The 27,648-nt window shown below is 45.4% G+C and overlaps 1 protein-coding gene across 2 annotated transcripts in view; it reads right to left on the bottom strand.

Annotated features, from left to right (window-relative positions):
- SEMA3A (semaphorin 3A) overlaps positions 1-27,648 on the bottom strand; it is a 295,451-nt gene that overhangs the window by 16,029 nt on the left and 251,774 nt on the right. For both annotated transcript variants that reach the window (XR_011030380.1, XM_068276173.1), the window contains exon 15: positions 27,213-27,280. Coding sequence is in view for 1 of the 2 variants with exons in the window: in XM_068276173.1 (XP_068132274.1) it covers positions 27,213-27,280 (68 nt within the window). In the remaining variant the exon portion in view is untranslated. The remainder of the gene's footprint in view (positions 1-27,212; positions 27,281-27,648) is intronic.

The following is a 27,648-nucleotide window of genomic DNA, read 5'->3' as shown; positions in this document are numbered from 1 at the left end:
GAAAGTTAATAGTCATCATCAACCTTTTGCAACCTTTTGAGGACCAGTGGTTTATACCCCCTAGTGACCAGGCAATTGTTTTTTTACAATTCAGCACTTCGCCACTTTAAGAATTTATTGCTTGGTCATATAACTTAGCACTCAAATTAATTTTACTTCCTTTCCTTCCTACTAATAAAGCATTTTTGGTGGTATCTCATTGCTGCTGCATTTTTTTTTAATTTAAAAAGATATAAGCAGTCAGTATGAGTCTTGTAGAGTTTATTAATTACAGTTAATCCACAACATAAATTCTTCATCTTCCTTATGCTTGCTATGCAGGTAACAAAATACAGTATTCTAATGCTGGGTACACATGATGAAACTTTCCGTCCGATCGATGGATGGATTCAAAACAATCTTGATTGAGATCTATTTTAGTAAGTTATCAAAAAATGGATCCTGTTATTGATTGAGAGCTGTTTAAACATATACACAACATGCAACTTCCTGTCAGATTAAACTTCCTTATTATGTTATTATGGGAGATTGCATCGTGTGTACCCAGAAAAAGAAACTAAACTTATGGTGGCCATACATGGTACAATTTTTTCATCCAATCTTACCATTTCTATGTAGTATAAGGGTAAATTAAGTGAATATATTGAAAGGATAATTTAGGCAGTTCCCTTATACTACATAGAATTGGTAAGATTGGATGAAAAAATTGTACCATGTATGGCCACCATAAGTCTAACTCAGTACATGAGAGAAAAAAAGAATTGCTCCAGTAATCATTGCTATATGTTTTAGTAATTATTACTGTATTTACCGTGTGTAAATATAATTTCATATGCAGTTCAAGAATAGACAAAATACATTGCTCCTTGCTTTAAATTGTAGCCTGAATGCTTATAGTAAGTAACACGTAGGTAAAGCTACATTGTAACTGTATTCTGCATAAAAAAGGGTTCTCCCATACATATGCTCAGGCCCCAACAACATGTTCTTTTGTATTAAAAACTATAAAAGTAGCTAAATGTAATTGTTGAAAGTTGAAAACTATTTATACCTTTGTACCCATTTAAGGTTACCAGCAAAATGAGTACTATTGTTAGGACTTCGGATTTTACATTTATTGCATTGTCATGTCAATTGTTAAAGAAAACCTGTAACATCAAAAAGTTCCCCTGGGGGTACTCACCTTGGGAGGGGGAAGCCTCAGGGTCCAAATGAGGCTTCCAACACCACCCTCCATCCTTCGAGGGTCTCGCTGCAGCCCTCCGAACAGCGGCAATGTAAATACTTACCTTCCTGGCTCCTGCGCAGGCGCTGTGGTGGCTCTTAGCTCAAAAATAGGCAGAAATACCTGATCGCCGTTGGGTCTGCTCTAGTGCGCAGGCGCAAGTCTCTGGTGCCTGCGCAGTAGAGCGGACCCGACTGAGATCGGGTATTTCCGTCTGCTTCGGAGGCGAAAGCCGAAACAACGCCCCCGCTGGAGCCTGGAAAGGTAAATATTGAACAAGCTGATGGATTTGTTGGGCCGCTGTTTGGAGGGCTGCAGTGAGACCCCCGTGGGACAGAGGACATTGGGACCCTGAGGCTTCCCTCTCACAAAGTGAGTACCCCAGGGGTACTTTTTGATGTTACAGTGTCTCTTTAAAGGGACCCTGTGAGGTCCCCCGGCGTCATCCTAGTCCCTTCTGTGGTTCTGGCTGGTCTCAGCTTCGGTAATCCAGTGACTTCAGCTGAAGTCGCCCATGTGCGCCCCACCTCACACACTGCGAGTCATCACAGGGGCGGGGTAGGAGTCCTGCACATGCATGGTTCTCTAAGACTGAACCACGCGTGTGCAGGACTCTTACGCCCGCTGGTGTGATGCCCGAAGTCGCTGGATTACCACAGTCGGGACCAGGACCACAGAAGGCACCAGGTGGACTCCAAGGGTCCTCACAGGCTGGAGGAAGCCCCAGGTAAGTCCAAATTTCCTTTTTATGCAGAGCTCAGGGTCCCTTTAAAGGGAAGGTCCAAGCAAAAAAAAAAATGAGTTTCACTTACCTGGGGCTTCTACCAGCTCCATGTAGCCATCCTGTGCCCTCGTAGTCACTTACTGCTGCTCCAGTCCCCCGCTGGCAGCTTTCTGACCTCGGAGGTCAGGGCCACATTGCATACATTTTCACGCATTCCAGCTAGTACAGGAACAAAAATGTATGCGTTGCACCACTAACGTGTAAAAATGTATGTGTTAATGTTCCTGCACTAGCGGGAATGTGTAAAAATGTACGCAATTGGGCCCTGACCTCCGAGGTCAGAAAGCTGCCAGCGGGGGACTGGAGCAGCAATGAGTGACTACGAGGGCACAGGATGGCTGCATGGGGCTGGTAGAAGCCCCAGGTAAGTGAAACTCATTTTTTTTTTTTGCTTGGACCTTCCCTTTAAAGGTCTCAAATTAAATGCTCTTTCTGACTTACTCCATTGTATTGCAAGGATGTTAAAGCGGATCTGAACTCAGAATGCCCTCTCTGCTCTAAAAGATACACAACAGCATAATAACCTTTAAACAAAAAACATTTATTTTTTACAGCTGATAAAAAATCCTAAAATAAATCTGCACTGTTTTTACTTCCTGATTCATGGAAGCAGACATATTGTTTACAGCCTGTGCTTTCAAATGGGCTTATCTGCCTTATCTGCCATAGGCAGTCATGTGACACAGGGGAGGGATCAAATTACAACAAGTGATTAGACAGAAATTACAGAGAATTAGACAGGCTAAACTCTCTAAATACATACAGGGTGCATTTCTCAATGTTTCCTTTTGTCCAGTGCAAGAATTCAGGTCCACTTTAATCACCATTTCATAACCCTACTGACTTCCAAACTATATATATATTACAAATTGCCTTTTTTACTACAGACTGTAAAAACTATAAGACAAATGGGAGGATAGAATTGTAAACCCCCGTAAGATGACTGAACATAACAAATGCATAGAGAGGTAACTTCTCCACTTTAGGCAGTAAAGGACCTGAAAACTTCTGTCCAGCTATACATTTGATGTTGACCATACAAAGCTGATAATCTATTTGTATACCAAATGTGATTCTGAGATTTCTATTTCTTTTTTTAAGCTATATTATCAGCAGGTCGTTGCATTTTGATGCAACGTTAAAGTCGCAACGTGTCTGTTTTAAGAGGTAACACACTGCGAACAATGAATTACCATAACGCAACATTTTTTTAATCCGACTTTAACGTCGCACTGTGAACGGCCCATAGGATTATCATTGCAGAGCGGTAAGCTGCGTTATAAGACTTTATAACGCGCAACCATAACATCCCACTGTGAATGCGACCTTGGGCTCAAAAGATTGCGTTATTCATTTTATTTTTATGGAGCAATCTAAATGTTATTTACCAATGTAGAAATTAAGTAAATATAAAACAAAATATTTAATTGTAAAACAGACTTCAATAATGGATTTGGTTTTGCCTTTCTCAAATATTTTACCTTGTAGATCCTGATATGTTTTATATGGGAAAATTATAGGCCATATATTGGAAATTCCATTATAACTAAACTTCCATAAAACAGTTGCAATTATTTCCTGCTTCTTCTTTATGAGAACATTGGGAGGTATGGTTTTCAATAACTATAATCAAGCCTTGAGGTTTCCCGTTTAACTTGAGTTAATGTTTTGTATTGTGCGTAAAACTCTGCAGCCCACTATGGCTGTATGCAGCACTGGGGGAATGATTTACAGCCAGTGGCAGAGGAACCGAGGAAGCAATCTCCAATCATTTCTATAATATATTTATACTATGTGAATTGGAAGAACAAACACAGTTGTTTAAATCGTTCTGCTAATTATTTCCTTTCACTATGGCAGAGTTTCCTGAGTATTAATCATGTTGTAAAAAAAAAAAAAAAAAAAGTTTGCAATTAAATGCTATTATCCTCTCGGCCTACTTCAGTGAAAATAGTGTTTATACTCCCGAATCTTCTGAACAAGCCAAACAGTGGGAAAAAAAGTCGGCACTGCACTAGTTGACTAACATGAAGCAGGAGCATCACACCTTACATGATAAAGATACACTGGAATAACAAAACAATTTACAATGGCCAATAAAGACAGACCACCAGCATGTAAAGTGACAAGGTCACATTTCCTAAATAACCTGCCAGATGTAATTAAAAACCATGCAGGAAACTCCAAACCAATCTGCAAGTGAAGGTGTTTTGCTCCTGTGCCACACAAGTAGAAACGTACACGTTCCCTTTTGTTTTCATAAGAAAGTGCTTTTGGTGAGACAAAATAATGCTATGTATTAAATAGGGTAGTCAGATGTTTTATGTGTTGTTCTATCCTGTTACAGAACATCCAGATGTTTTCCTAAACTAACAACATCATTATGTCCAAAAGATTAGATTGTAAAATACTAAAGGTGAGGAACACTCTAAACACCAGGTAATGGTTATATCAGACACAAAAGCTTATTTTGCATTTGCCTCAGTTTCATGGTGTGCTATATAATGCAAGAGTTTGTATGGTTGTGCTTGTTCCCCTTAAATGATAAACGCTGATATGACACAGGCGTACATGTAAAAGAATCACCTGGTGCTTTTAGCGCCGGGTCAAACAGTAAATTTCAATAGATACCTCATACTAACCCCCTACCTACACCCAACACTAACTCCCCACCTATGCCTTGCTCTAACCTCCATCCTACTTACACCTATGCGAGCTTAGTGAATGGTCCTAATGACAGAGCCGTGGTCCCGGCCTCCAGACCATCAGTGCCAGTCGCAAGCAGACTCCAGCATTGAGCGATGTAAGCCTTGTCCCAGTTTAGGGGACCAAGGCTTTGTGGTTATAACTGGATCGGGGGGAGAGAGCATGGGCACAGATCCTCCAGTGGCTGCAGCGGTTCTCTGTTCAGGGCAGCCTGGGCACCAGGGCTTTGCAGTTTTAGCTGGATCGGGGCAGAGAACACAAGGCATGGATCCTCCAGTGGCTTGGAGCTGCAGGAGCCACCGTATCATGGACCTAAACATAGTACTTGTGGGGGGGGACACCTGGCGCTGGTCCAAATTGTATTATTCAGTCCATAAGTCAAACTAACTCCCCCCCCCCACACTTTTTTTTTGGGGGGGGGGGGGAGTGCATGTTATGGTCCGGAAATTATGGTAATATTCACACTTACAACAAGTGTAGCCACAAAAATACCTGATCTGAAGGATGGACCCCTCTATCAGAGGGAGTGAGATAGTAGTTAGGACCCTCTTCAGCCCTAGGCCCCCCTGCAATTGCAGGGGCTGCTCCCCCAGTTACACTCCTGTGCTAAACTACCTGTCAAACAGAAATGGATTTTTTTATATATTATGTAGAGGTACATGCTTATGTGATGGTAAACATAAGACTTCGCTATAAAATGTATCCATTTATTTTTAAGCTTTAAAGACCAGCCATTTTTTCCAGAGACATTATTAAATAACACAAGCTATAGGGATGACTGATTTTTTTTTTTAGGCTCACACTATTTATCTTTCTCTGACTATTACATGTACAAAAGTTCAAACAATGCCCAGTAAAAAAATCTGAAATGATGCCTTTTATTTAACAGCCATCACAGATATCTCACATTATAAAGCTTTGATCATTGGTTGTGTATGACTCAGATTCATATTCCAGGAAAACTGTTTAAATATCAACCTCTGTTAAAAAATAAACTTCTGTGGAATGACCCTTTGTTTGTTTTTGCTAGCCTTCATCATTTTTATAGTGGATACAGTCATCTGATCTTCATATACAAAAAGTAAAACTGCCGCAAGCACATATCATATGGTTTCTAATGTTTTCAGATGCCTCATAGGTTTTTAAATCATACATGATGTCAATAGAGATAACTATGGAAACTAGGAACATGAAAAAAAAATGTCTATGTAAGATAAATTAGCTTAGTTTTAACAAAGATTTCAAAGGACTATTCCACTCAATCTACATAAAGGTGGAGAGATAATTTACTAATTTTACATCCTGTCTAATATTGCTTGAGCTACACTGCCTGCTGTTATCTTTTTACTATAAAAGCCAATGCATGTACACATTTCCTTTTCCAGGGCTTTGCAGATATTTAGTGGACACCATACTTCCCTGTATATACACAACGGTTCCTGTACCATGGGATAATGGACACCACCATATTTACTAGTGATAGGCAAAAATGACAGTTTTTGCATTGTCTTTATTTTTGAGAAATATACAATTTTACATACATTTTTTTTTAATGCAAAGTTAAAGTTAGGGCTATGTTTGTACAAGTAAAATTCTACAGTCTACCATGGAATAATGGACCACCAACCCTCTCTCAACCAAACCTTCCTGTAGGACCACTGCAGTCCTACATATATTTGCCCTTCTGGCAAATAGATTGGCAATTCCCTCCTGTCAGTCTTTTGCAATCTTTCAATTCTCTTCCCATTTTGTAGGCATTGTTTATCTTTATTTTCAGGTCCTCACTATTGGTCTAAAGCCTTATGCAAACATTAGATATTGCTAGGTTAAGATGACTGCCTGACATTGTTATTTGTCTGATTTGACAGACTACCACAAATTGCTTCTTTTTGCACCCTATGCTACAAGACAATGCTTATTCACTTGCCCATTGCCCCCCCCACCACCACTACCACCACCACAACCACCACCATATATCATTACATACTACTTGGCTGCATCTGAGTAGCTAGTCTGTACAAATCCTGCTCCTGAAGATGCCCCCTTAATGACTAATTAACAAATGTTAGGATAACATAACTTTTGTGTGTGAGCATGAGGTTTAATTGGCGTATGTTTATACTAATGCTTTTATATTTTATACTTTGCTATTAATCATGCAGCTGTATGTTATTCCTTAATAAAATATATATACATATAAGCCTGCAGGGGAATGTGAATAGGTTTACAGTTACAGATTACAGAAATATGAGGCAATATATAACTCAGTATAAGTACTGTAGTTAATACTGAAGGTTACCAGATACTGTTTACATTCTTCATGTAATATAAGAACACATGAAGTAGCATGTACAGAAATAAGCATGAATGTGAAAAGGTGCAACAAGTCAGTCAGTTCCTGAGGGGCTATGTCTGAAATCTTGTTAGTGCTAGAACACTTAAACCAGGAAATTCCTCATTAGCCTTGAAGGAGTTGGAAGGCACTGGGGGAAATTTTAGCTATAATTCTCGGTTATACAAACTAGCAGGTAGGTTTTGTACATTGAATCTATGAATTAACTTAAACGTACTGCGCATGGTTGCATTACACAGTCAACATAGGCAAACATTAATCCCAAATCGGCACCAGATCGATTTCTATTAGTGTGGTGTTAATATAATAAAGAAAAAAAATACAAATTTGTCAGTAGACTTTTAGGTCCCTTTACACTTGCATTGCAAGTGTGTGTGTTGCGTTACCCTGTTTTACCGCATGGTAATGCAACTGAAATTAAAGTTGATGGGCCTAGCACACTTACCGCTCAGTCTTTTGTCAGAAGTTTCCAAATTGCTGCCAAGCCATTGCAAAGTCTGCAGCACTTTACATTACGACTTCCGCGGTGATGCAGCAGTGACAAAAGTCACTGGAGTCAATGGGCGATGGGGGAATATCATCGATGGAAGTGCAGTGCGTTGCGGCATGCATACGCAGACTGATGGGAATTGCAGTGACGTACTTCCCGCCCAGCAGGGAATATATCACTGAGTAAGAAGCAGTGCTATGGATATTTTTATTATTGAGTATTTATATAGCACCGACATCTTCCTCAGTGCTGTACAGAGTATATTGTCTTGTCACTAACTGTCCCTCAGAGGGGCTCATAATCTAATCCCTACCATAGTCCTATGTCTATGTATGTATTGTGTAGTGTATGTATCATAGTCTAGGGCCAAATTGGAGGGAAGCCAATTAACTTATCGGTTTGTTTTTGGGATGAGGGGGGAAACCTGAGTGCTCTGAGAAACCCACGCAGACACGGGGAGAACATACAAACTCCTTGCAGATGTTGTCCTAGCTGCATATGACCCTGGCAGCGCACTCTGTCGCAGTCTTATTTTTTTTGTGTTGCGGTGGGATGTGGCAGGAGCATCGCAACCCCACCACAACACAAAATATAAAAAAACACAGCGCTATCCACTGTTAACCCTTCAGGCTGGTTTTACATTTATATCAACTATATCTTGACATGTAGGTATATAGCTAAGCTTCAAACAACAAAAAGTTTCCAAAACCATTTCAACACACACTTACCCTCCACTGTCATATAGTTATCAAAATAAAAAAGATGTGTCTCAAGTTCATCCTCTTGAGCCTAACTGTATTTTATCCACAAAAGTACATTTTTTATTTCCTAAACTGGATTAAAGTGTAGCCAAGTAAGTAATTATAATTGTGTATCCAAAACAATAACCATACTACATCTTCTCAAAAGTTATTGGTGCTGAAATAAATCTCTTTAGTCATATCAAGAAACAATTAAAGCTTTAGCTGCTTTTAAGATAACTTAAAAAGTAGAAACAATTCAGTACATGACATTAAAAAAAGAAAAAGAAAAGAACAATACAGAAATGCCTATATAATTCCACTAGGTGGCGCTAATTACACATCCTGTTTCATAACACTTGTATACATCTGAATTAGCAGATTTCCTAATGACCACTGAATGATAAATAAGCGTACAGCACCCTTATTCGTCTTTGTACTAGACTTTAAAAGTAGGGATCCTACATTTCTGTATAATAACATTTATTAAAACTCTGCACATGAGGGAAACTCTAAGGGAAGCTTTCACATAACTATACATCAGACCAACAGATTTCTAGATCCAGATTGTTTTGAGATACCCGACCCATGGTGTATGGTATTCTTAGAGCGAGGTAAATGCTGTAGCTAATCTGATTTGGTGTTACTATTCTGCCAGGCGTAAGCTTATAATTTCACTAACTGTAATAAATTGATTGTATTTACCAACTGATATTCACCACTTCCATTGATTTCTGATGGGAACAAGTTCTATAAAGAAAATTACTGCCAAATTTACTGCTTCGACTTAAAATGCACCTGGCTCCAGAAGGAAAGAAAAACATTTTTCCAGCTATATCCTATTTACATTCGATCCATCCACAGCAGATTAATGCCATTTTACTTAGGAGTGATTAAAAAAACACTTCTGTCCAGGGATGGTCGTAGTCAGCTAACTTCGCTACGCTGGAACTACGCGTATTTTTACGCAAATATGCTTCGCAATCTACGGCTGTGTAATCAGAAACTTCACTATGTTTGCATTTCGTAGACTACGTGTTAAGTTACGCAAGCTTCGCGTAGTGCGAAGTGTAGTTGATGCGACCGCTTATGCCCTTATGCGGAAAAATTTCCGCAATAATTTTCAACCTATTTGCAAATATAAACTAATATAAGCGTACATTCCACCTTCCAATGCAGAATTGTATGCGTATAAAGGGCAATAATATTTCTGCGCATGCACAATGATCCATATAGATGCAGTTACCGCACGCGTAGTTGACTTCGCAATACATACATCAACTACGCGTAGCGGGCGAAGCTTCGCATAGTGGGACTACAACTACGCGGAAATGCGTACGTGTAGTTCTTGAACTTCGTCTACGAACTATGATGCGTAGTTGCGACTAGATTCACGCTGGCGTAGTTTACGAGCAACCATGCTTCTGTCTATCTGATCATTTTTGTTTCAGTTGGCAGCCTGAGGTAGCTGCTGGATTGAAAATCCTGAAATGTTTCTGTCTCTGTGCATAGTGCCATTAACACAGCCAAAAATGGCAGCTACTGCTCAGGAAGAAAATCAGGGAGCTCTTCAATTACATCCAAGTATCAAAGCTGTACAGCTGGACACAGCGGTTGGTGAGATGCGGTTGCCCTAAGCTACCTGGCTGTTACCTGAGCTATCAAAGGGAGAGCAAATCTGCACTGAGATTAATAATGAAGTCTTCAAAGACAGATTTTTAACTTGTATCACCAAAATAAGAGAATGAAATTCCAGGAAAGTCTTATTTTGGAATAGGTCTGTAGGTTAGGATTGGCCCTACCATGAAGCAAACTGTAGAGGACGACATCAGCTCTACACCGTGCTAAAGTACTGCTCCCATCTTTCACTGGAGTTACAGTTAAAATACATGTGTTGCCCAATCAGAAAGGGGGGGGGGGGGCTGGTTGACATTTTGAAAGCAATTTTTAACCTGTCAACCTACAGTTCCACTATACATAATTAATTCCTGCTGTAGAAAACTAATATTTAGCTGCAGCACCTGGTGGTCAGTGCTTACATGTTACAAGTATACGCTGTATACTCTGGCAAGGAGTACACTATCTAAAAGGAATATATTTTTAGGGAATCTGATCTGTGTCTAGTGTGCATTCTTCAGATTAAAGGGCTTCTTGTTATTCTGTGAATAATGCAAACCAAATTAGATGAGAATCATGTATAAATTAATCATTCTTTGTTCTAGTAAGGTATTTTAAACTATTACAGAAATCTACAAATGTTGATGTGTATTACTTATGTGCGAATTAAATAGACCATATGTTGCTTGCATTTTGTCTTTTATTTTATATATTTAAATTAGTCTGAATAGATGCCTTTTTCTACTGCAGTCATCACAATGTATAAGTACTGTTCTTACAGTGTATTGGCCACTTAATAGCAATATAAATTAAAGTGAGAAACAAGTTGATCTACTAAAGAAAGTGTTATCCAGCTGGGCTGGAGTTTTTAAAAGGCGTCTGGTATTAGGTAGCAAATGTTTCCAGCCCTCACTTGGGTCATATCAGAACCTATGGCAAAAAGGGAGTTCTGGTGCCTGTAAGTAGTGTTGGGCGAACAGTGTTCGCCACTGTTCGGGTTCTGCAGAACATCACCCTGTTCGGGTGATGTTCGAGTTCGGCCGAACACCTGACGGTGCTCGGCCAAACCGTTCGGCCATATGGCCGAACTAAGAGCGCATGGCCGAACGTTCCCCGAACGTTCGGCTAGCGCTGTGATTGGCCGAACGGGTCACGTGGTTCGGACCCGAACGCGCTCTGATTGGCCGAACTGTCACGTGGTTCGGGTAAATAAATACCCGAACCACGTCATATCTCCGCCATTTGTCTGTGGGTTTAGCTTTGGGTAGGCAGGCAGGGTAGTTCGCGCTCCAGCCACGCTAGCCAGGGTCCCCCCCAGTCATTGTGTGTCACTGCTGGGAACAGTAGTACACCGCTCGTTCAGCCACACTATATAGCATTCTGTGTACTGTTCTGTGTCTGCTGGGAACAGTAGTACACCGCTCGTTCAGCCACACTATATAGCATTCTGTGTACTGTTCTGTGTCTGCTGGGAACAGTAGTACACCGCTCGTTCAGCCACACTATATAGCATTCTGTGTACTGTTCTGTGTCTGCTGGGAACAGTAGTACAATGCTCGTTCAGCCACACTATATAGCATTCTGTGTACTGTTCTGTGTCTGCTGGGAACAGTAGTACACCGCTCGTTCAGCCACACTATATAGCATTCTGTGTACTGTTCTGTGTCTGCTGGGAACAGTAGTACACCGCTCGTTCAGCCACACTATATAGCATTCTGTGTACTGTTCTGTGTCTGCTGGGAATAGTGGTACACCGCTCGTTCAGCCACACTATATAGCATTCTGTGTACTGTTCTGTGTCTGCTGGGAACAGTAGTACACCGCTCGTTCAGCCACACTATATAGCATTCTGTGTACTGTTCTGTGTCTGCTGGGAATAGTGGTACACCGCTCGTTCAGCCACACTATATAGCATTCTGTGTACTGTTCTGTGTCTGCTGGGAACAGTAGTACACCGCTCGTTCAGCCACACTATATAGCATTCTGTGTACTGTTCTGTGTCTGCTGGGAACAGTAGTACACCGCTCGTTCAGCCACACTATATAGCATTCTGTGTACTGTTCTGTGTCTGCTGGGAACAGTAGTACACCGCTCGTTCAGCCACACTATATAGCATTCTGTGTACTGTTCTGTGTCTGCTGGGAACAGTAGTACACCGCTCGTTCAGCCACACTATATAGCATTCTGTGTACTGTTCTGTGTCTGCTGGGAACAGTAGTACACCGCTCATTCAGCCACACTATATAGCATTCTGTGTACTGTTCTGTGTCTGCTGGGAACAGTAGTACACCGCTCGTTCAGCCACACTATATAGCATTCTGTGTACTGTTCTGTGTCTGCTGGGAACAGTAGTACACCGCTCGTTCAGCCACACTATATAGCATTCTGTGTACTGTTCTGTGTCTGCTGGGAATAGTGGTACACCGCTCGTTCGCCACTGTATAGCATTGTGCTCTGTGTCGCTGCTGGGAATAGTGGTACACCGCTCACCCGTCACTGTATAGCATTGTGCTCTGTGTCGCTGCTGGGAATAGTGGTACTGTATAGCATTTCTGTACTGCCACTGTACTGCTGCCAGTCAGCGTGTACTGTAAGGATAAGTGAAATGAGGAAGAAATCCGGTGAAAGAGGGAGGGGCAAGGGAAGAGGTGTTTCCCCTGACGGTTCACGTACAGGCCACAGGGGAGCACCCAAGAAAACCCACTCAATACCGCCCATGTTGTCCAGGACAACAACCCTCACAAATCCAAAAGAACAGGACCAGATAATTACTTGGATGACCTCTCAAGCGTCCAGCAGTGGGTTAAGCAGCACCAGCACATCACGCACGAGGTCCGAGTCCTCAGCCAGTTACAAGGAGCCAGTGGGCACAAAGCTGACACAACCGGCAGCGACACCACGCACACAACTGCCAGATAACCAGTCCGATGAATTACCTCAGGACACAATGGGGTATTCGCAGGAGCTATTCCCAGCCCAACAAACTTCCACCTTTCAAAGGTCAATGGAGGAACAGCCAGAAATGTTGTGCCTGGATTCACAACCGTTAACTGTGGGAAATGCACCGCGCACTGAAATACAAGGCGAGTCCGAAGAGGACTCGGAAACCCAAATCCCAGAGCAATTTGGGCAGGAGGGGTTGCAATTGCAGGAGGTCGGCCAACAAGATCTGGAAGACGACGTTGGAGTGTGCTGCGCAGAGGTTGTTGTGGGGAGCTCTACTCCACGGCGGTGGCCCACAATGACATATGACGAGTTTGAGGAGATGGAAGAGGAGGGTATGGACAATGTGGACAGAGACCCAGATTTTGTTTGTGAACGAGAACATCGCCGTCGTAGCAGCAGCACAGATGAGTCTGTTGAAGAACACACTGCTGCACGAGTTCGCCTTGTGCCACAAGGTAGGCGGCGCGCAATTTCAGGCACCACAAGCGTGGAAGTTCAAGTGAGAGGCAAAAGAGGAGCAAACAGAAATCGCCAGCAAGGAGGCAGGTGCTCCAAAGTCTGGGCTTTCTTTAAAGACTGCACTGAGGATGTTACCATGGCGATTTGCAAGGTGTGCAAGACCCGCCTGAGCAGGGGGAAAAATATTAACAACCTCTCCACCACCAGCATGAGCCGTCACATGCTATCCAAACATCCCACTCTTTGGGCAAACGCGTCAGGACAGGGTACCAGAAACAACACTGCCTCCCTTGGGTTCACCAGACTCACCACCAGACCCGCCTCAGCAGCAGCAGTAGCCCAGCCATTGCGTGGTTCACAACATTCACAAACATCAGACGACGCTGACACTGTCACTTTCCGGAGTAGTGCTCTTGAGGTCTCCCAGTGTTCATCAAACACAACAACCAACAGCCCTTCCGTGTGCAGCGCTACGGTTCAGTTGTCTGTGTCGGAGATGTTTGAGCGCAAGAGGAAATTGCCAGCAAATGACCCCCGGGCCGTGGCAGTAACAGCCAGCATAGCCAAGCTTCTGGCCTGCGAAATGCTGCCATATCGATTGGTGGAGACAAACAGCTTCAAGGGCATGATGTCAGTGGCCATCCCACGTTACGTGGTTCCCAGCCGCTACCACTTTGCACGCTCTGCAGTGCCTGAGTTGCATGAGCACGTGGTCAGCAAAATAACCCGAAGCTTGAAGAATGCCGTTGCCTGCAAGGTTCACCTCACCACTGACACCTGGACGAGTGCGTTCGGCCAGGGTCGATACATCTCCCTTACCGCGCACTGGGTGAACCTTGTGGAGCCTGGCAGCGATTCCTCACCTGCTACGGCACGGGTGTTGCCCACGCCACAAACAGCTGCACCGCCGTCCCTCCCACTGGATAACAGCAGCACCTACCTCTCTGACTCCTTCTCCTCCAACGCATCTCAAAGCTGTACCTCATCCGGAAACGCTAACCCAGCAGCAGTAGGATCGTGGAAGCAGTGCAGCACAGCTGTTGGCATGCGTCAGCAAGCGTTGCTGAAGCTAATCTGCCTTGGGGATAAGCAGCACACAGGGGAGGAAATTTGGAGGGGAATAAAGGAACAGACGGATTTGTGGCTGGCACCGCTGGACCTGAAACCGGGCATGGTTGTGTGTGATAATGGGAGTAATCTCATTCGCGCTTTAAGGTTGGCTAAGCTGACACACATCCCTTGCCTGGCGCACGTGATGAACCTAGTAGTTCAGCGGTTCCTGAGGACATACCCAGGCGTGCCCGATCTGCTGTTGAAGGTGCGTCGAGTGTCCAAACATTGTAGAAATGCCAGTACTGCTTCGGGGGCACTCGCCAAGATGCAGGAGCGCTTCAATCTCCCCCACCATCGCTTGCTGTGTGATGTCCCTACGCGCTGGAATTCTACGCTGCACATGCTAGCCCGCTTTTGCGAGCAGAAGAGTGCAGTGGTCCAGTACATGACGGCGCAGTACCGAGGCGCATCCGGCCAGCTGCCAAGCTTCTGTGGATCCGATTGGGCCAACATGTTGGACCTCTGCCAAGTCCTCCAAAATTTTGAGCAATCCACGTTGCTTGTGAGCAGTGACAACTCTTCAGTCAGCATTACCATACCACTGCTGTGTTTACTGAAGAGGTCGATGTTAAAAATCAAGGAAACAGCTGTCATGATGCAACTGGGGGAATCTGAAGGAGAAAACGATCAGCGTGATGGTACCAACATCAGGCCATCCACCTCAGGGAACGCTGGCCCCAGCAGCTATGACGAAGAAGAGGAGGAGGAACAGCTGGAGTTGGAGCAGGAATTTCATGCCACCACTGACGAGGGCCAGAGCGGTGCACGTTGGACTTCCACAATTCAACGCGAATGGTCAGCAGAAGCAGACCAGGAGGAAGGTGACGACTATGATGCATCACAACAACTATCACAACGCTCACAAGAGGATGATGAGGATTCTGGTAGGACTCTGGCACACATGGCTCAATTCATGCTAGACTGCATTGAACGTGACCCACGCATTGTGCGCATTCTGGACAACACCAATTACTGGGTTTATACCCTTCTGGATCCACGGTACAAACACAATGTTCCAAAACTGCTTGAAGAAAGAGTCAGACAGGTCAAAATGGAAGAATACCAGCAGGCCCTTGTGGAGACTTTAGAGAGGAGATTGACATCCTCCCCCTCCTCTAGCCAGTTGTACGCAGACAGACTGACTTCCGCAAACCCAGGACGACCAGGAGGGCAGCAAACAACGCAAGCCGCAGCTAGTACCCAAAAGGGAATGGTATCGGCAGTGTCCTTGGAGTGGGAAAATTTTCTGACACCCATGCAGCCGCAGCCCACTGAACAGCAAGCGTGCAGATCCACCTCCAACACCGATCGCCTGGAGAAGATGGTCAAGGACTACATGTCAGATGGCGTAGCTGTGTCGAACCATCCATCTGCACCCTTCAACTATTGGGTATCGAAGCTAGACACCTGGCACGAACTGGCAATGTACGCAATAGAGGTGCTGGCTTGCCCGGCAGCCAGCGTTATGTCGGAACGCTGTTTCAGTGCTGCCGGAGGCATCGTCACAGATCGGCGTATCCGCCTCTCTACAGAAAATGCAGACCGTCTGACTCAAATTAAAATGAATCAATCCTGGATTGGAAATGACTACGCAACACTCCAGGACCCCAACCAAGTAACATGACCAATGAACATCTGGGATGGTGTTGCGTTTCCGGGCCCTGTTTATTGAACCTCTCATCTGTATTACATTTATGACTGCATGGCGGCAAAAAGCATTGCTGCTATATCCGCACGCTTTTTGTCCACATGCAAGGCCTGGGTTGTTGTGTCTCACAAAGCGTGGCCTTCTCCTCCTGCGCCTGCTCCTGTTCCATCACGTCTGCTGCTGCTGGGTTAGCGTTGCCGCGTGGTCCCTGTTTATTGAACCACTTATCTTTATTACATTTATGACTGCATGGCGGTACAAAGCATGCTATCCGCACGCTTCTTGCCCTCATGCAAGGCCTGGGTTGTTGTGTCTCACAAAGCGTGGCCTTCTCCTCCTGCGCCTGCTCCTGTTCCATCACGTCTGCTGCTGCTGGGTTAGCGTTGCCGCGTGGTCCCTGTTTATTGAACCACTTATCTTTATTACATTTATGACTGCATGGCGGTACAAAGCATGCTATCCGCACGCTTCTTGCCCTCATGCAAGGCCGGGGTTGTTGTGTCTCACAAAGCGTGGCCTTCTTCTCCTCCTGCGCCACCCTCCTCCTGTTCCATCACGTGTGCTGCTGCTGGGTTAGCGTTACCGGTCCCTTTTCCTGGAACCTCTTATATGTATTACATTTATGACTGCATGCCGACAAAAAACATGTTACCTGTGCAAAGAAAACAGACATTTCCCGCATTTAAAAGACAGTTTTCCCTTTGAAATTTTAAAATCGATTTTCTCAAAAACTATAAGCTCTTTTTGCTAATTTTTTTTTCCTCTTGTACCCACTCCCAAGGTGCACATACCCTGTAAATTTGGGGTATGTAGCATGTAAGGAGGCTTTACAAACCACAAAAGTTCGGGTCCCCATTGACTTCCATTATGTTCGGAGTTCGGGTCGAACACCCGAACATCGCGGCCATGTTCGGCCTGTTCGGCCCGAACCCGAACATCTAGATGTTCGCCCAACACTACCTGTAAGAGAGATAAATTGACCCTATCTGGCAACTGCAAGATGTAACAAACACAGCAGCACTGCCTGCTCTAATGTACTACACACTTCTCTCTGTCAATACAGAGCAAAAATAAACCATGCAAGTCATATAAGTTAAAAAAAACTTTCCGCAAAATTTCTGAAACTGAGGCTTATAGCTATTTATCTTGGATGGACTGAAGACAGCTAATGCGGGACTGTATATTACCTTGTGCGAGGTGCAGCTGTGTCTGAAACATATATGCTTTTTGAACCTATAAGTCTTGCATGCTTTAACTATGCTCTGTGTTCACAGAGAAGTTCATAGTAAATTAGAGCATACAGTGCTGATGTGTTTGCAATATCACATTCTGAACTTGGGAGCCTTGCATGATTTCTGTTCAACTGCAGTATCTGACAACTGCAGTGAGATAATCTCTCTCTCTTACAGGTGCCAGAACTCCCTTTTTACTAAATGTCGACATATAGCCCATACAGGAGTGGGTTAAGCACTGGCTGCATCTATGTATAGCATATCAGACTATAGCAAGGATTGCTGAAAGGTTAGTGGATACAATACTGTGCATATAGGTAGAGAATAGAGGAGTTCATTTTCATGAAAATCAAGGAAAAAACAGATTCACAGTATTCACAGTATAGCACAGGTGATGGTGGAGGCTAAGGTGCAGAAAAGGTCAACAGCTGTTTCGCACTATATTACAAGGTCTTCATCAAGACACCCCCCAATGATGCACTAGTAATATAGCGTGAAACATCTGTTGACCTCTCAGCATTATAGCCTCTGTCATCACTTGTACCAGGAGATTTACCATACTGTAACTACGACACTGGTTATTCCTATGTCGGATGATATTACTGAAGATATTGAATAATGACTCATGTTTTATCGCAGGATGTGCTGCTTTCTAACTAGAACAAGAGCGTATATATATATTTTCCCAACTAAAATCAGACACCTTTTCTAAGTTCTAGTCTAGATTTGCAGGATCAATTATGTTCTCCAAGATTGGCAACTAAAGTGAACCTGCCAATTCTCACTACGGAATAAATCTGTCTGAAGAGGTTATAATGTAGGCAAAATACAAACAACCATTGCTGTTTGTGTCCACAGTCATACACAGTTTACTGTAAAGGAATTGCCATTCCTCTGCATCACATGCTTGTTTTTATTCTTAAATCAGTGAATAGCAATCATCAGTAGTTCTTCAGATGACCCTGGAATTGCTAAGCATAGATGTACTTGAGATATTGAAAAATTTTCAGCTGACTTCAAACACCCTTTGTTTGTCAGGACATTACGGTTTTGTTCCACAAATGGTGGTGGATTACTAATTGCAATGTGTAACTATTGTCTATTAAATGTGTATGTGTGTAAAACAAAAGACCATCTCAGTATGCTGACATATTTCAGACAAATGTATCCTAAATCCTAAGGTAAACTAAGCAACTGATTATGTATCAGGTCAGGAGGCTTTAGTGTATAACAAAGTCTTACTCACTGTAGCCGATTCACAGTGTTTCCCCACATGCAAATTTAGAATCCACAGCCTATTGAAATCAAAAGGCTGCTTCTGAATCACATCTGGGGGCAAAAAAATAGTTCCTGCAGCATTTGAAATGACATCGCTATATAGAGAATTAGATGCAACATTACAGCTGCAGCATCCAATTTGGAAACGGATATGCCACCCTAGTGGAAAAGGGTACTAAGTAAAGGAACCGTACAGGGCCATACAAAAGAAGCAGAAGCATGATTTGTATATTGCACACTCACATACTGACAAACATATACTCAGATAGGGGTTACTCACTATAGTAAGGTGAATATAACTGGCTTCAGTTCTGACTTCCTATCAAATAACATAGTATGGAGGGAGAGACAATAGACAAACTCTTTAATGGACCCTCTGTAGTAATGTAAATTATTCAATGTGCGCATAAAAAGAGTGCAGCTCACATGCACGTCCCCACCCCACGTGCACGCGCACACGCACACACACACACACACACACACACACACACACACACACACACACACACACACACACACACACACACTAGTGTTGGGCGAACATCTAGATGTTCGGGTTCGGGCCGAACAGGCCGAACATGGCCGCGATGTTCGGGTGTTCGACCCGAACTCCGAACATAATGGAAGTCAATGGGGACCCGAACTTTTGTGGTTTGTAAAGCCTCCTTACATGCTACATACCCCAAATTTACAGGGTATGTGCACCTTGGGAGTGGGTACAAGAGGAAAAAAAAATTTAGCAAAAAGAGCTTATAGTTTTTGAGAAAATCGATTTTAAAGTTTCAAAGGGAAAACTGTCTTTTAAATGCGGGAAATGTCTGTTTTCTTTGCACAGGTAACATGCTTTTTGTCGGCATGCAGTCATAAATGTAATACATATAAGAGGTTCCAGGAAAAGGGACCGGTAATGCTAACCCAGCAGCAGCACACGTGATGGAACAGGAGGAGGGTGGCGCAGGAGGAGAAGGCCACGCTTTGAGACACAACAACCCAGGCCTTGCATGAGGACAAGAAGCGTGCGGATAGCATGCTTTGTACCACCATGCAGTCATAAATGTAATAAAGATAAGTGGTTCAATAAACAGGGACCACGCGGCAACGCTAACCCAGCAGCAGCACACGTGATAGAACAGGAGGAGGCGCAGGAGGAGAAGGCCACGCTTTGTGAGACACAACAACCCAGGCCTTGCATGAGGACAAAAAGCGTGCGGATAGCATGCTTTGTACCGCCATGTAGTCATAAATGTAATAAAGATAAGAGGTTCAATAAACAGGGACCACGCGGCAACGCTAACCCAGCAGCAGCAGCAGCAGCAGCACACGTGATGGAACAGGAGGAGGCGCAGGAGGAGAAGGCCACGCTTTGTGAGACACAACAACCCAGGCCTTGCATGAGGACAAAAAGCGTGCGGATAGCATGCTTTGTACCGCCATGTAGTCATAAATGTAATAAAGATAAGAGGTTCCATAAACAGGGACCGGCAACGGTAACCCAGCAGCAGCAGCAGCAGCAGCAGCACACGTGATGGAACAGGAGGAGGCGCAGGAGGAGAAGGCCACGCTTTGTGAGACACAACAACCCAGGCCTTGCATGAGGACAAAAAGCGTGCGGATAGCATGCTTTGTACCGCCATGTAGTCATAAATGTAATAAAGATAAGAGGTTCCATAAACAGGGACCGGCAACGGTAACCCAGCAGCAGCAGCAGCAGCAGCAGCAGCAGCACACGTGATGGAACAGGAGGAGGCGCAGGAGGAGAAGGCCACGCTTTGTGAGACACAACAACCCAGGCCTTGCATGAGGACAAAAAGCGTGCGGATATAGCAGCAATGCTTTTTGCCGCCATGCAGTCATAAATGTAATACAGATGAGAGGTTCAATAAACAGGGACCGGAAACGCTAAACCATCCCAGATGTTCATCGGTCATGTTACTTGGTTGGGGTCCAGGAGTGTTGCGTAGTCGTTTCCAATCCAGGATTGATTCATTTTAATTTGAGTCAGACGGTCTGCATTTTCTGTGGAGAGGCGGATACGCCGATCTGTGATGATGCCTCCGGCAGCACTGAAACAGCGTTCCGACATAACGCTGGCTGCCGGGCAAGCCAGCACCTCTATTGCGTACATTGCCAGTTCGTGCCAGGTGTCTAGCTTCATGCCCGGTTTCAGGTCCAGCGGTGCCAGCCACAAATCCGTCTGTTCCTTTATTCCCCTCCAAATTTCCTCCCCTGTGTGCTGCTTATCCCCAAGGCAGATCAGCTTCAGCAACGCTTGCTGACGCATGCCAACAGCTGTGCTGCACTGCTTCCACGATCCTACTGCTGCTGGTGCTGGGTTAGCATTTCCGGATGAGGTACAGCTTTGAGATGCGTTGGAGGAGAAGGAGTCAGAGAGGTAGGTGCTGCTGTTGTTATCCAGCTGTTTGCGGCGTGGGCAACACCCGCGCCGTAGCAGGTGAGGAATCGCTGCCAGGCTCCACAAGGTTCACCCAGTGCGCGGTAAGGGAGATGTATCGACCCTGGCCGAACGCACTCGTCCAGGTGTCAGTGGTGAGGTGAACCTTGCAGGCAACGGCATTCTTCAAGCTTCGGGTTATTTAGCTGACCACGTGCTCATGCAACTCAGGCACTGCAGAGCGCGCAAAGTGGTAGCGGCTGGGAACAACGTAACGTGGGATGGCCACTGACATCATGCCCTTGAAGCTGTTTGTCTCCACCACTCGATATGGCAGCATTTCGCAGGCCAGAAGCTTGGCTATGCTGGCTGGCTGTTACTGCCACGGCCCGGGGGTCATTTGCTGGCAATTTCCTCTTGTGCTCAAACATCTCAGAGACAGACAACTCAACCGTAGCGCTGCACACCGAAGGGCTGTTGTGTTTGATGAACACTGGGAGACCTCAAGAGCACTAGTCCGGAAAGTGACAGTGTCAGCATCGTCTGATGTTTGTGAATGTTGTGAACCACGCAATGGCTGGGCTACTGCTGCTGCTGAGGCGGGTCTGGTGGTGAGTCTGGTGAACCCAAGGGAGGCAGTGTTGCTGGTGGTACCCTGTCCTGCCGCGTTTGCCCACAGAGTGGGATGTTTGGATAGAATGTGGCGGCTCATGCTGGTGGTGGAGAGGTTGTTAATACTTTTCCCCCTGCTCAGGCGGGTCTTGCACACCTTGCAAATCGCCATGGTAACATCCTCAGTGCAGTCTTCAAAGAAAGCCCAGACTTTAACTGGCTGAGGACTCGGACCTCGTGCGTGATGTGCTGGTGCTGCTTAACCCACTGCTGGACGCTTGAGAGGTCATCCAAGTAATTATCTGGTCCTGTTCTTTTGGATCTGTGAGGGTTGTTGTCCTGGACAACATGGGCAGTATTGAGTGGGTTTTCTTGGGTGCTCCCCTGTGGCCTGTACGTGAACCGTCAGGGGAAACACCTCTTCCCTTGCCCCTGCCTCTTTCACCGGATTTCTTCCTCATTTCACTTATCCTTAAAGTACACGCTGACTGGCAGCAGTACAGTGGCAGTACAGAAATGCTATACAGTGGTGGGTGAGCGGTGTACCACTATTGTCAGCAGTGACACAGAGCACAATGCTATACAGTGGCGGGTGAGCGGTGTACTACTGTTCCCAGCAGACACAGAGTGGAAGTAAACACAATGCTATATAGTGTGGCTGAGCCGTGTACACAGAGTGGCATTAAACACAATGCTATATAGTCTGCTATATAGTCACCCCGAACAGGGTGATGTTCTGCAGAACCCGAACAGTGGCAAACACTGTTCGCCCAACACTACTGGGAGGGAACGCAGATTTTAGTACCTAAACACACGATACAACATGTTTTCCGGGGTCGGACTCTGAGGCACATACAGATGGTCCCGATCATCATCCTCATCATACAACTCTTCTCCTGAGTCTGACCCACCCACCACCTCTGCCACCCCAACATCCCCAGACACAGACCCCTCATCGTCCTCAACATTAACTTGGGATGCTGGCCTGAGCCAGACCTCCTCCTCCACATCAGGCCCCATCATCTCCTCAATGGCAGCCCTCATTAATCGCTCTGGCGACGGACTGATGGACACAACGTTCTCCTCCGGGGAGGGCTGCTGCTGACCACTGGCTGCTGGGGTGGATGTTATAGCTTGCGTGGGGCGTTGGCTGTTGCTGTTGTTGGGAGTGCTGCTCACAGCGGAGGTCTCTGGGGAACTCATGTTGAGCTCATATAGTGGTTGACGGTGAGTGGAGTATTACTGATCCCAGCAATATACACACTGACTGGCAGAGTACGCAATGCTATATAGTGTGGCTGAGCGGTGTACACAGAGTGGCAGTAAACACAATGCTATATAGTCTGGCTGAGCGAGCGGTGTACTACTGTTCCCAGCAGAATCAGAGTGGCAGTAAACAATGGTATATAGTCTGGCTGAGCGGTGTACACAGAGTGTCAGTAAACAATGGTATATAGTCTGGCTGAGCGAGCGGTGTACTACTGTTCCCAGCAGAATCAGAGTGGCAGTAAACAATGGTATATAGTCTGGCTGAGCGGTGTACACAGAGTGTCAGTAAACAATGGTATATAGTCTGGCTGAGCGGTGTACACACAATGCTATATAGTCTGCTATATAGTGTCAGTAAACAATGGTATATAGTCTGGCTGAGCGAGCGGTGTACTACTGTTCCCAGCAGAATCAGAGTGGCAGTAAACAATGGTATATAGTCTGGCTGAGCGGTGTACACAGAGTGTCAGTAAACAATGGTATATAGTCTGGCTGAGCGAGCGGTGTACTACTGTTCCCAGCAGAATCAGAGTGGCAGTAAACAATGGTATATAGTCTGGCTGAGCGGTGTACACAGAGTGTCAGTAAACAATGGTATATAGTCTGGCTGAGCGGTGTACACACAATGCTATATAGTCTGCTATATAGTGTCAGTAAACAATGGTATATAGTCTGGCTGAGCGAGCGGTGTACTACTGTTCCCAGCAGAATCAGAGTGGCAGTAAACAATGGTATATAGTCTGGCTGAGCGGTGTACACAGAGTTTCAGTAAACAATGGTATATAGTCTGGCTGAGCGGTGTACACAGAGTGTCAGTAAACAATGGTATATAGTCTGGCTGAGCGGTGTACACAGAGTGGCAGTAAACACAATGCTATATAGTCTGGCTGAGCGAGCGGTGTACTACTGTTCCCAGCAGAATCAGAGTGGCAGTAAACAATGGTATATAGTCTGGCTGAGCGGTGTACACAGAGTGTCAGTAAACAATGGTATATAGTCTGGCTGAGCGGTGTACACAGAGTGTCAGTAAACAATGGTATATAGTCTGGCTGAGCGGTGTACACAGAGTGGCAGTAAACACAATGCTATATACTCTGGCTGAGCGAGCGGTGTACTACTGTTCCCAGCAGACACAGAACAGTGAACAGAATGCTATATAGTGTGGCTGAGCGAGCGGTGTACCACTATTCCCAGCAGACACAGAACAGTGAACAGAATGCTATATAGTGTGGCTGAGCGGGCGGTGTACCACTATTCCCAGCAGACACAGAACAGTGAACAGAATGCTATATAGTGTGGATGAGCGAGCGGTGTACCACTATTCCCAGCAGACACAGAACAGTAAACAGAATGCTATATAGTGTGGCTGAGCGAGCGGTGTACCACTATTCCCAGCAGACACAGAACAGTGAACAGAATGCTATATAGTGTGGCTGAGCGAGCGGTGTACCACTATTCCCAGCAGACACAGAACAGTGCACAGAATGCTATATAGTGTGGCTGAGCGAGCGGTGTACCACTATTCCCAGCAGACACAGAACAGTAAACAGAATGCTATATAGTGTGGCTGAGCGAGCGGTGTACCACTATTCCCAGCAGACACAGAACAGTAAACAGAATGCTATATAGTGTGGCTGAGCGAGCGGTGTACCACTATTCCAAGCAGACACAGAACAGTGAACAGAATGCTATATAGTGTGGCTGAGCGAGCGGTGTACCACTATTCCCAGCAGACACAGAGTGGCAGTAAACAGAATGCTATATAGTGTGGCTGAGCGAGGTACACAGAGTGGCAGTAAACAGAATGCTATATAGTGTGGCTGAGCAAGCGGTGTACTACTATTCCCAGCAGACACAGAGTGGCAGTAAACAGAATGCTATATAGTGTGGCTGAGCGAGGTACACAGAGTGGCAGTAAACAGAATGCTATATAGTGTGGCTGAGCAAGCGGTGTACTACTGTTCCCAGCAGTGACACAATGACAGGGGGGACCCTGGCTAGCGTGGCTGGAGCGCGAACTACCCTGCCTGCCTACCCAAAGCTAAACCCACAGACAAATGGCGGAGATATGACGTGGTTCGGGTATTTATTTACCCGAACCACGTGACCGTTCGGCCAATCAGAGCGCGTTCGGGTCCGAACCACGTGACCCGTTCGGCCAATCACAGCGCTAGCCGAACGTTCGGGGAACGTTCGGCCATGCGCTCTTAGTTCGGCCATATGGCCGAACGGTTTGGCCGAGCACCGTCAGGTGTTCGGCCGAACTCGAACATCACCCGAACAGGGTGATGTTCTGCAGAACCCGAACAGTGGCGAACACTGTTCGCCCAACACTAACACACACACACACACACACACACACACACACACAGTAGAAGACCTACAAACTTAAATCTCAGCATAAGCATTCTGAATATGGAAGAAATTAAAAGCTTTATTAACCACTTAACCCTCCTGGCGGTTTATTTTTTTTCTGCCAATTGGGCAGAAATCCATTTAAAAAAAAAATAAAATTTGTTTCATGTAAAGCTACCAGAGTGGTAGCTACATGAAACACCACTAGAAGGCACATGTGTCCCTCTAGTGCGATCGTCGCCGGCATCAATAGCAAACAGGGGAACGTGTATATAATGCGTTCCCGTTTGGCTTCTCCTTTCGCCATGGCGACAATCGGAATGACGTCATGGACGTCAGCAGACGTCCTGACGTCAGACGCCTCCGATCCAGCCCATAGCGCTGCCTGGAACTCATTGGTCCGGGCAGCGCAGGGCTCTGGCGGGGGGGGAGGGCCCTCTTCCGCCGCTCCGTGCAGAGCAGCGATCAAGCTGTACGTGTGGCTAGCAAAGTGCTAGCTGCGCGTACAGCACTTTGAAAGGGGCGAATCGCCCCACCAGAAGCGGAGATAGCCTCCTGCACAGCATAACCCGAGCTCAGCTCGGGCTTACTGCCAGGAAGGTTCAGGACCACGGGCTTAAACTCCCCTAGTGACCAGGCCATTTTTTTTTGCAAATTTGGCCACTGCAGCTTTAAGGGCTCACTACAGGGCTGTACAACTCAGCAAACAAGTGATCCCCCCCCCCTTATCTGCCCACCAACAGAGATTTCTGTTGGTGAGCTGTGATCGCTCCCCCAATGTTTACATTTTTTTTACAAATATTTATTTATTTTAATTAACAATACATTTCCCTATTTCTGTTATTTTTTTAACCCTCCCTCCCCCCCACCAGCCAATCAGTGCGATCAGCTGTCATAAACTTCATAATGGTAAAGAAGAGAGATGCGTGCACCTTCCGTCTTGTAACATCCGTGTTTTATTGCAGCAGTGAGGAAGAATCATCACATAGGACTCTGTATAGCAGTTAAAACGATCAACATACCATGGTGTGGAGCGGTGATGGTGGAGGAGGTGGGCGGCGGGTGTGGATGGCGGAGAGCGACGGCCGTTTCGTGTCGCTAAGACACTTGGTCACGCTGCGTTCCACCTACAGGTGGAACGCAGCGTGACCAAGTGTCTTAGCGACACGAAACGGCCGTCGCTCTCCGCCATCCACACCCGCCGCCTACCTCCTCCACCATCACCGCTCCACACCATGGTATGTTGATCGTTTTAACTGCTATACAGAGTCCTATGTAATGATTCTTCCTCACTGCTGCAATAAAACACGGATGTTACAAGACGGAAGGTGCACGCATCTCTCTTCTTTACCATTACGATTTGACACTTCTGTCCCTATACCAGAGCGGAGCACACGTCCTACAAGTGGCTAGCAGCAGGACCGAGTTGGAGACGGTGAGAGTGACATTTGCTTATTTTCTTTCCCTCCACTGTACATATGAATAGGAGTGCCGCACTTTTTTCCTTTTCTACCACAGTGTCATAAACTTCAGCCTACGACAGCAGATCGCTTCTTTGCCACCCAGGGGGACAGCCGTGTCATACGCCTGTCTCCAGTAAAGCACTGCTATAGATCTCAGCGCTGTACAGAGTAAATAGACGGTGGTTTCGCCATCTAACAGTCTCATAGGGAGACTCCTGGGATACTGATGGCAGAGCGGAGCTCCGTCATTCAAGCAGAGATGTGTGTGCATGGGCGCACGTGATCTCCTGCAAAACCACACCCCAGGACTTCACGACAATTGGCATGGAGTGGTCCAGGGGCTGCCGCCGCGTTTACGCCAGGTTAAAGCTTTGGTATCTGCTAGGAAGTCATCCTAAAGTTTTAATTTTACTATTAATGCATGTTGGCCAAAATAAACTTGCATTGTACAAATTATTAATAATAAAAGATGAAAAACAACTTAATAAAAAACACCTGCATAAAAATGTGCGCATTATGTTTCTACTCACCATTATGTTGTAGATCTGAGCAGTGGGTTAGAGGGTCTCCATTTCTTATATCTTGTCGTCTTGTACGCCTAAAATGAAAACTAAAATATTAGCTAATGCTCTTATTACAATTTAAGCTCATCGTATTACTCAGATGCATAGGACACAACCTTAAAGGGAACCTGAAGTGAAAAGCATATGGAGGCTGCCATATTTACTTTCTTTTAAATAATACCAGCTGCCTGGAAGTTCTGTTGATATCTTCACCTGCAGCATTGTGTCTGAAGCACACACCTAAAACAAGCATGCAACTAAGTGGGTCAGACTAGGGTCACTGCATACTTGTTCTGAACTCGGTCTGAGACTTAAGGCCCCTTTCTCACTAAGGCCGGGATGGGCAAACTACGGCCCACAGGCTGTACCAGGCCCGTTTCGCTACAACATGTGTATTTTGGGG

This window comes from Hyperolius riggenbachi, chromosome 3, assembly GCF_040937935.1.
Source record: "Hyperolius riggenbachi isolate aHypRig1 chromosome 3, aHypRig1.pri, whole genome shotgun sequence".
Classification (NCBI taxonomy): domain Eukaryota; kingdom Metazoa; phylum Chordata; class Amphibia; order Anura; family Hyperoliidae; genus Hyperolius; species Hyperolius riggenbachi.
Note: the sequence above shows the minus strand (reverse complement) of the source record. Positions and strands in the feature narration are given on the sequence as shown.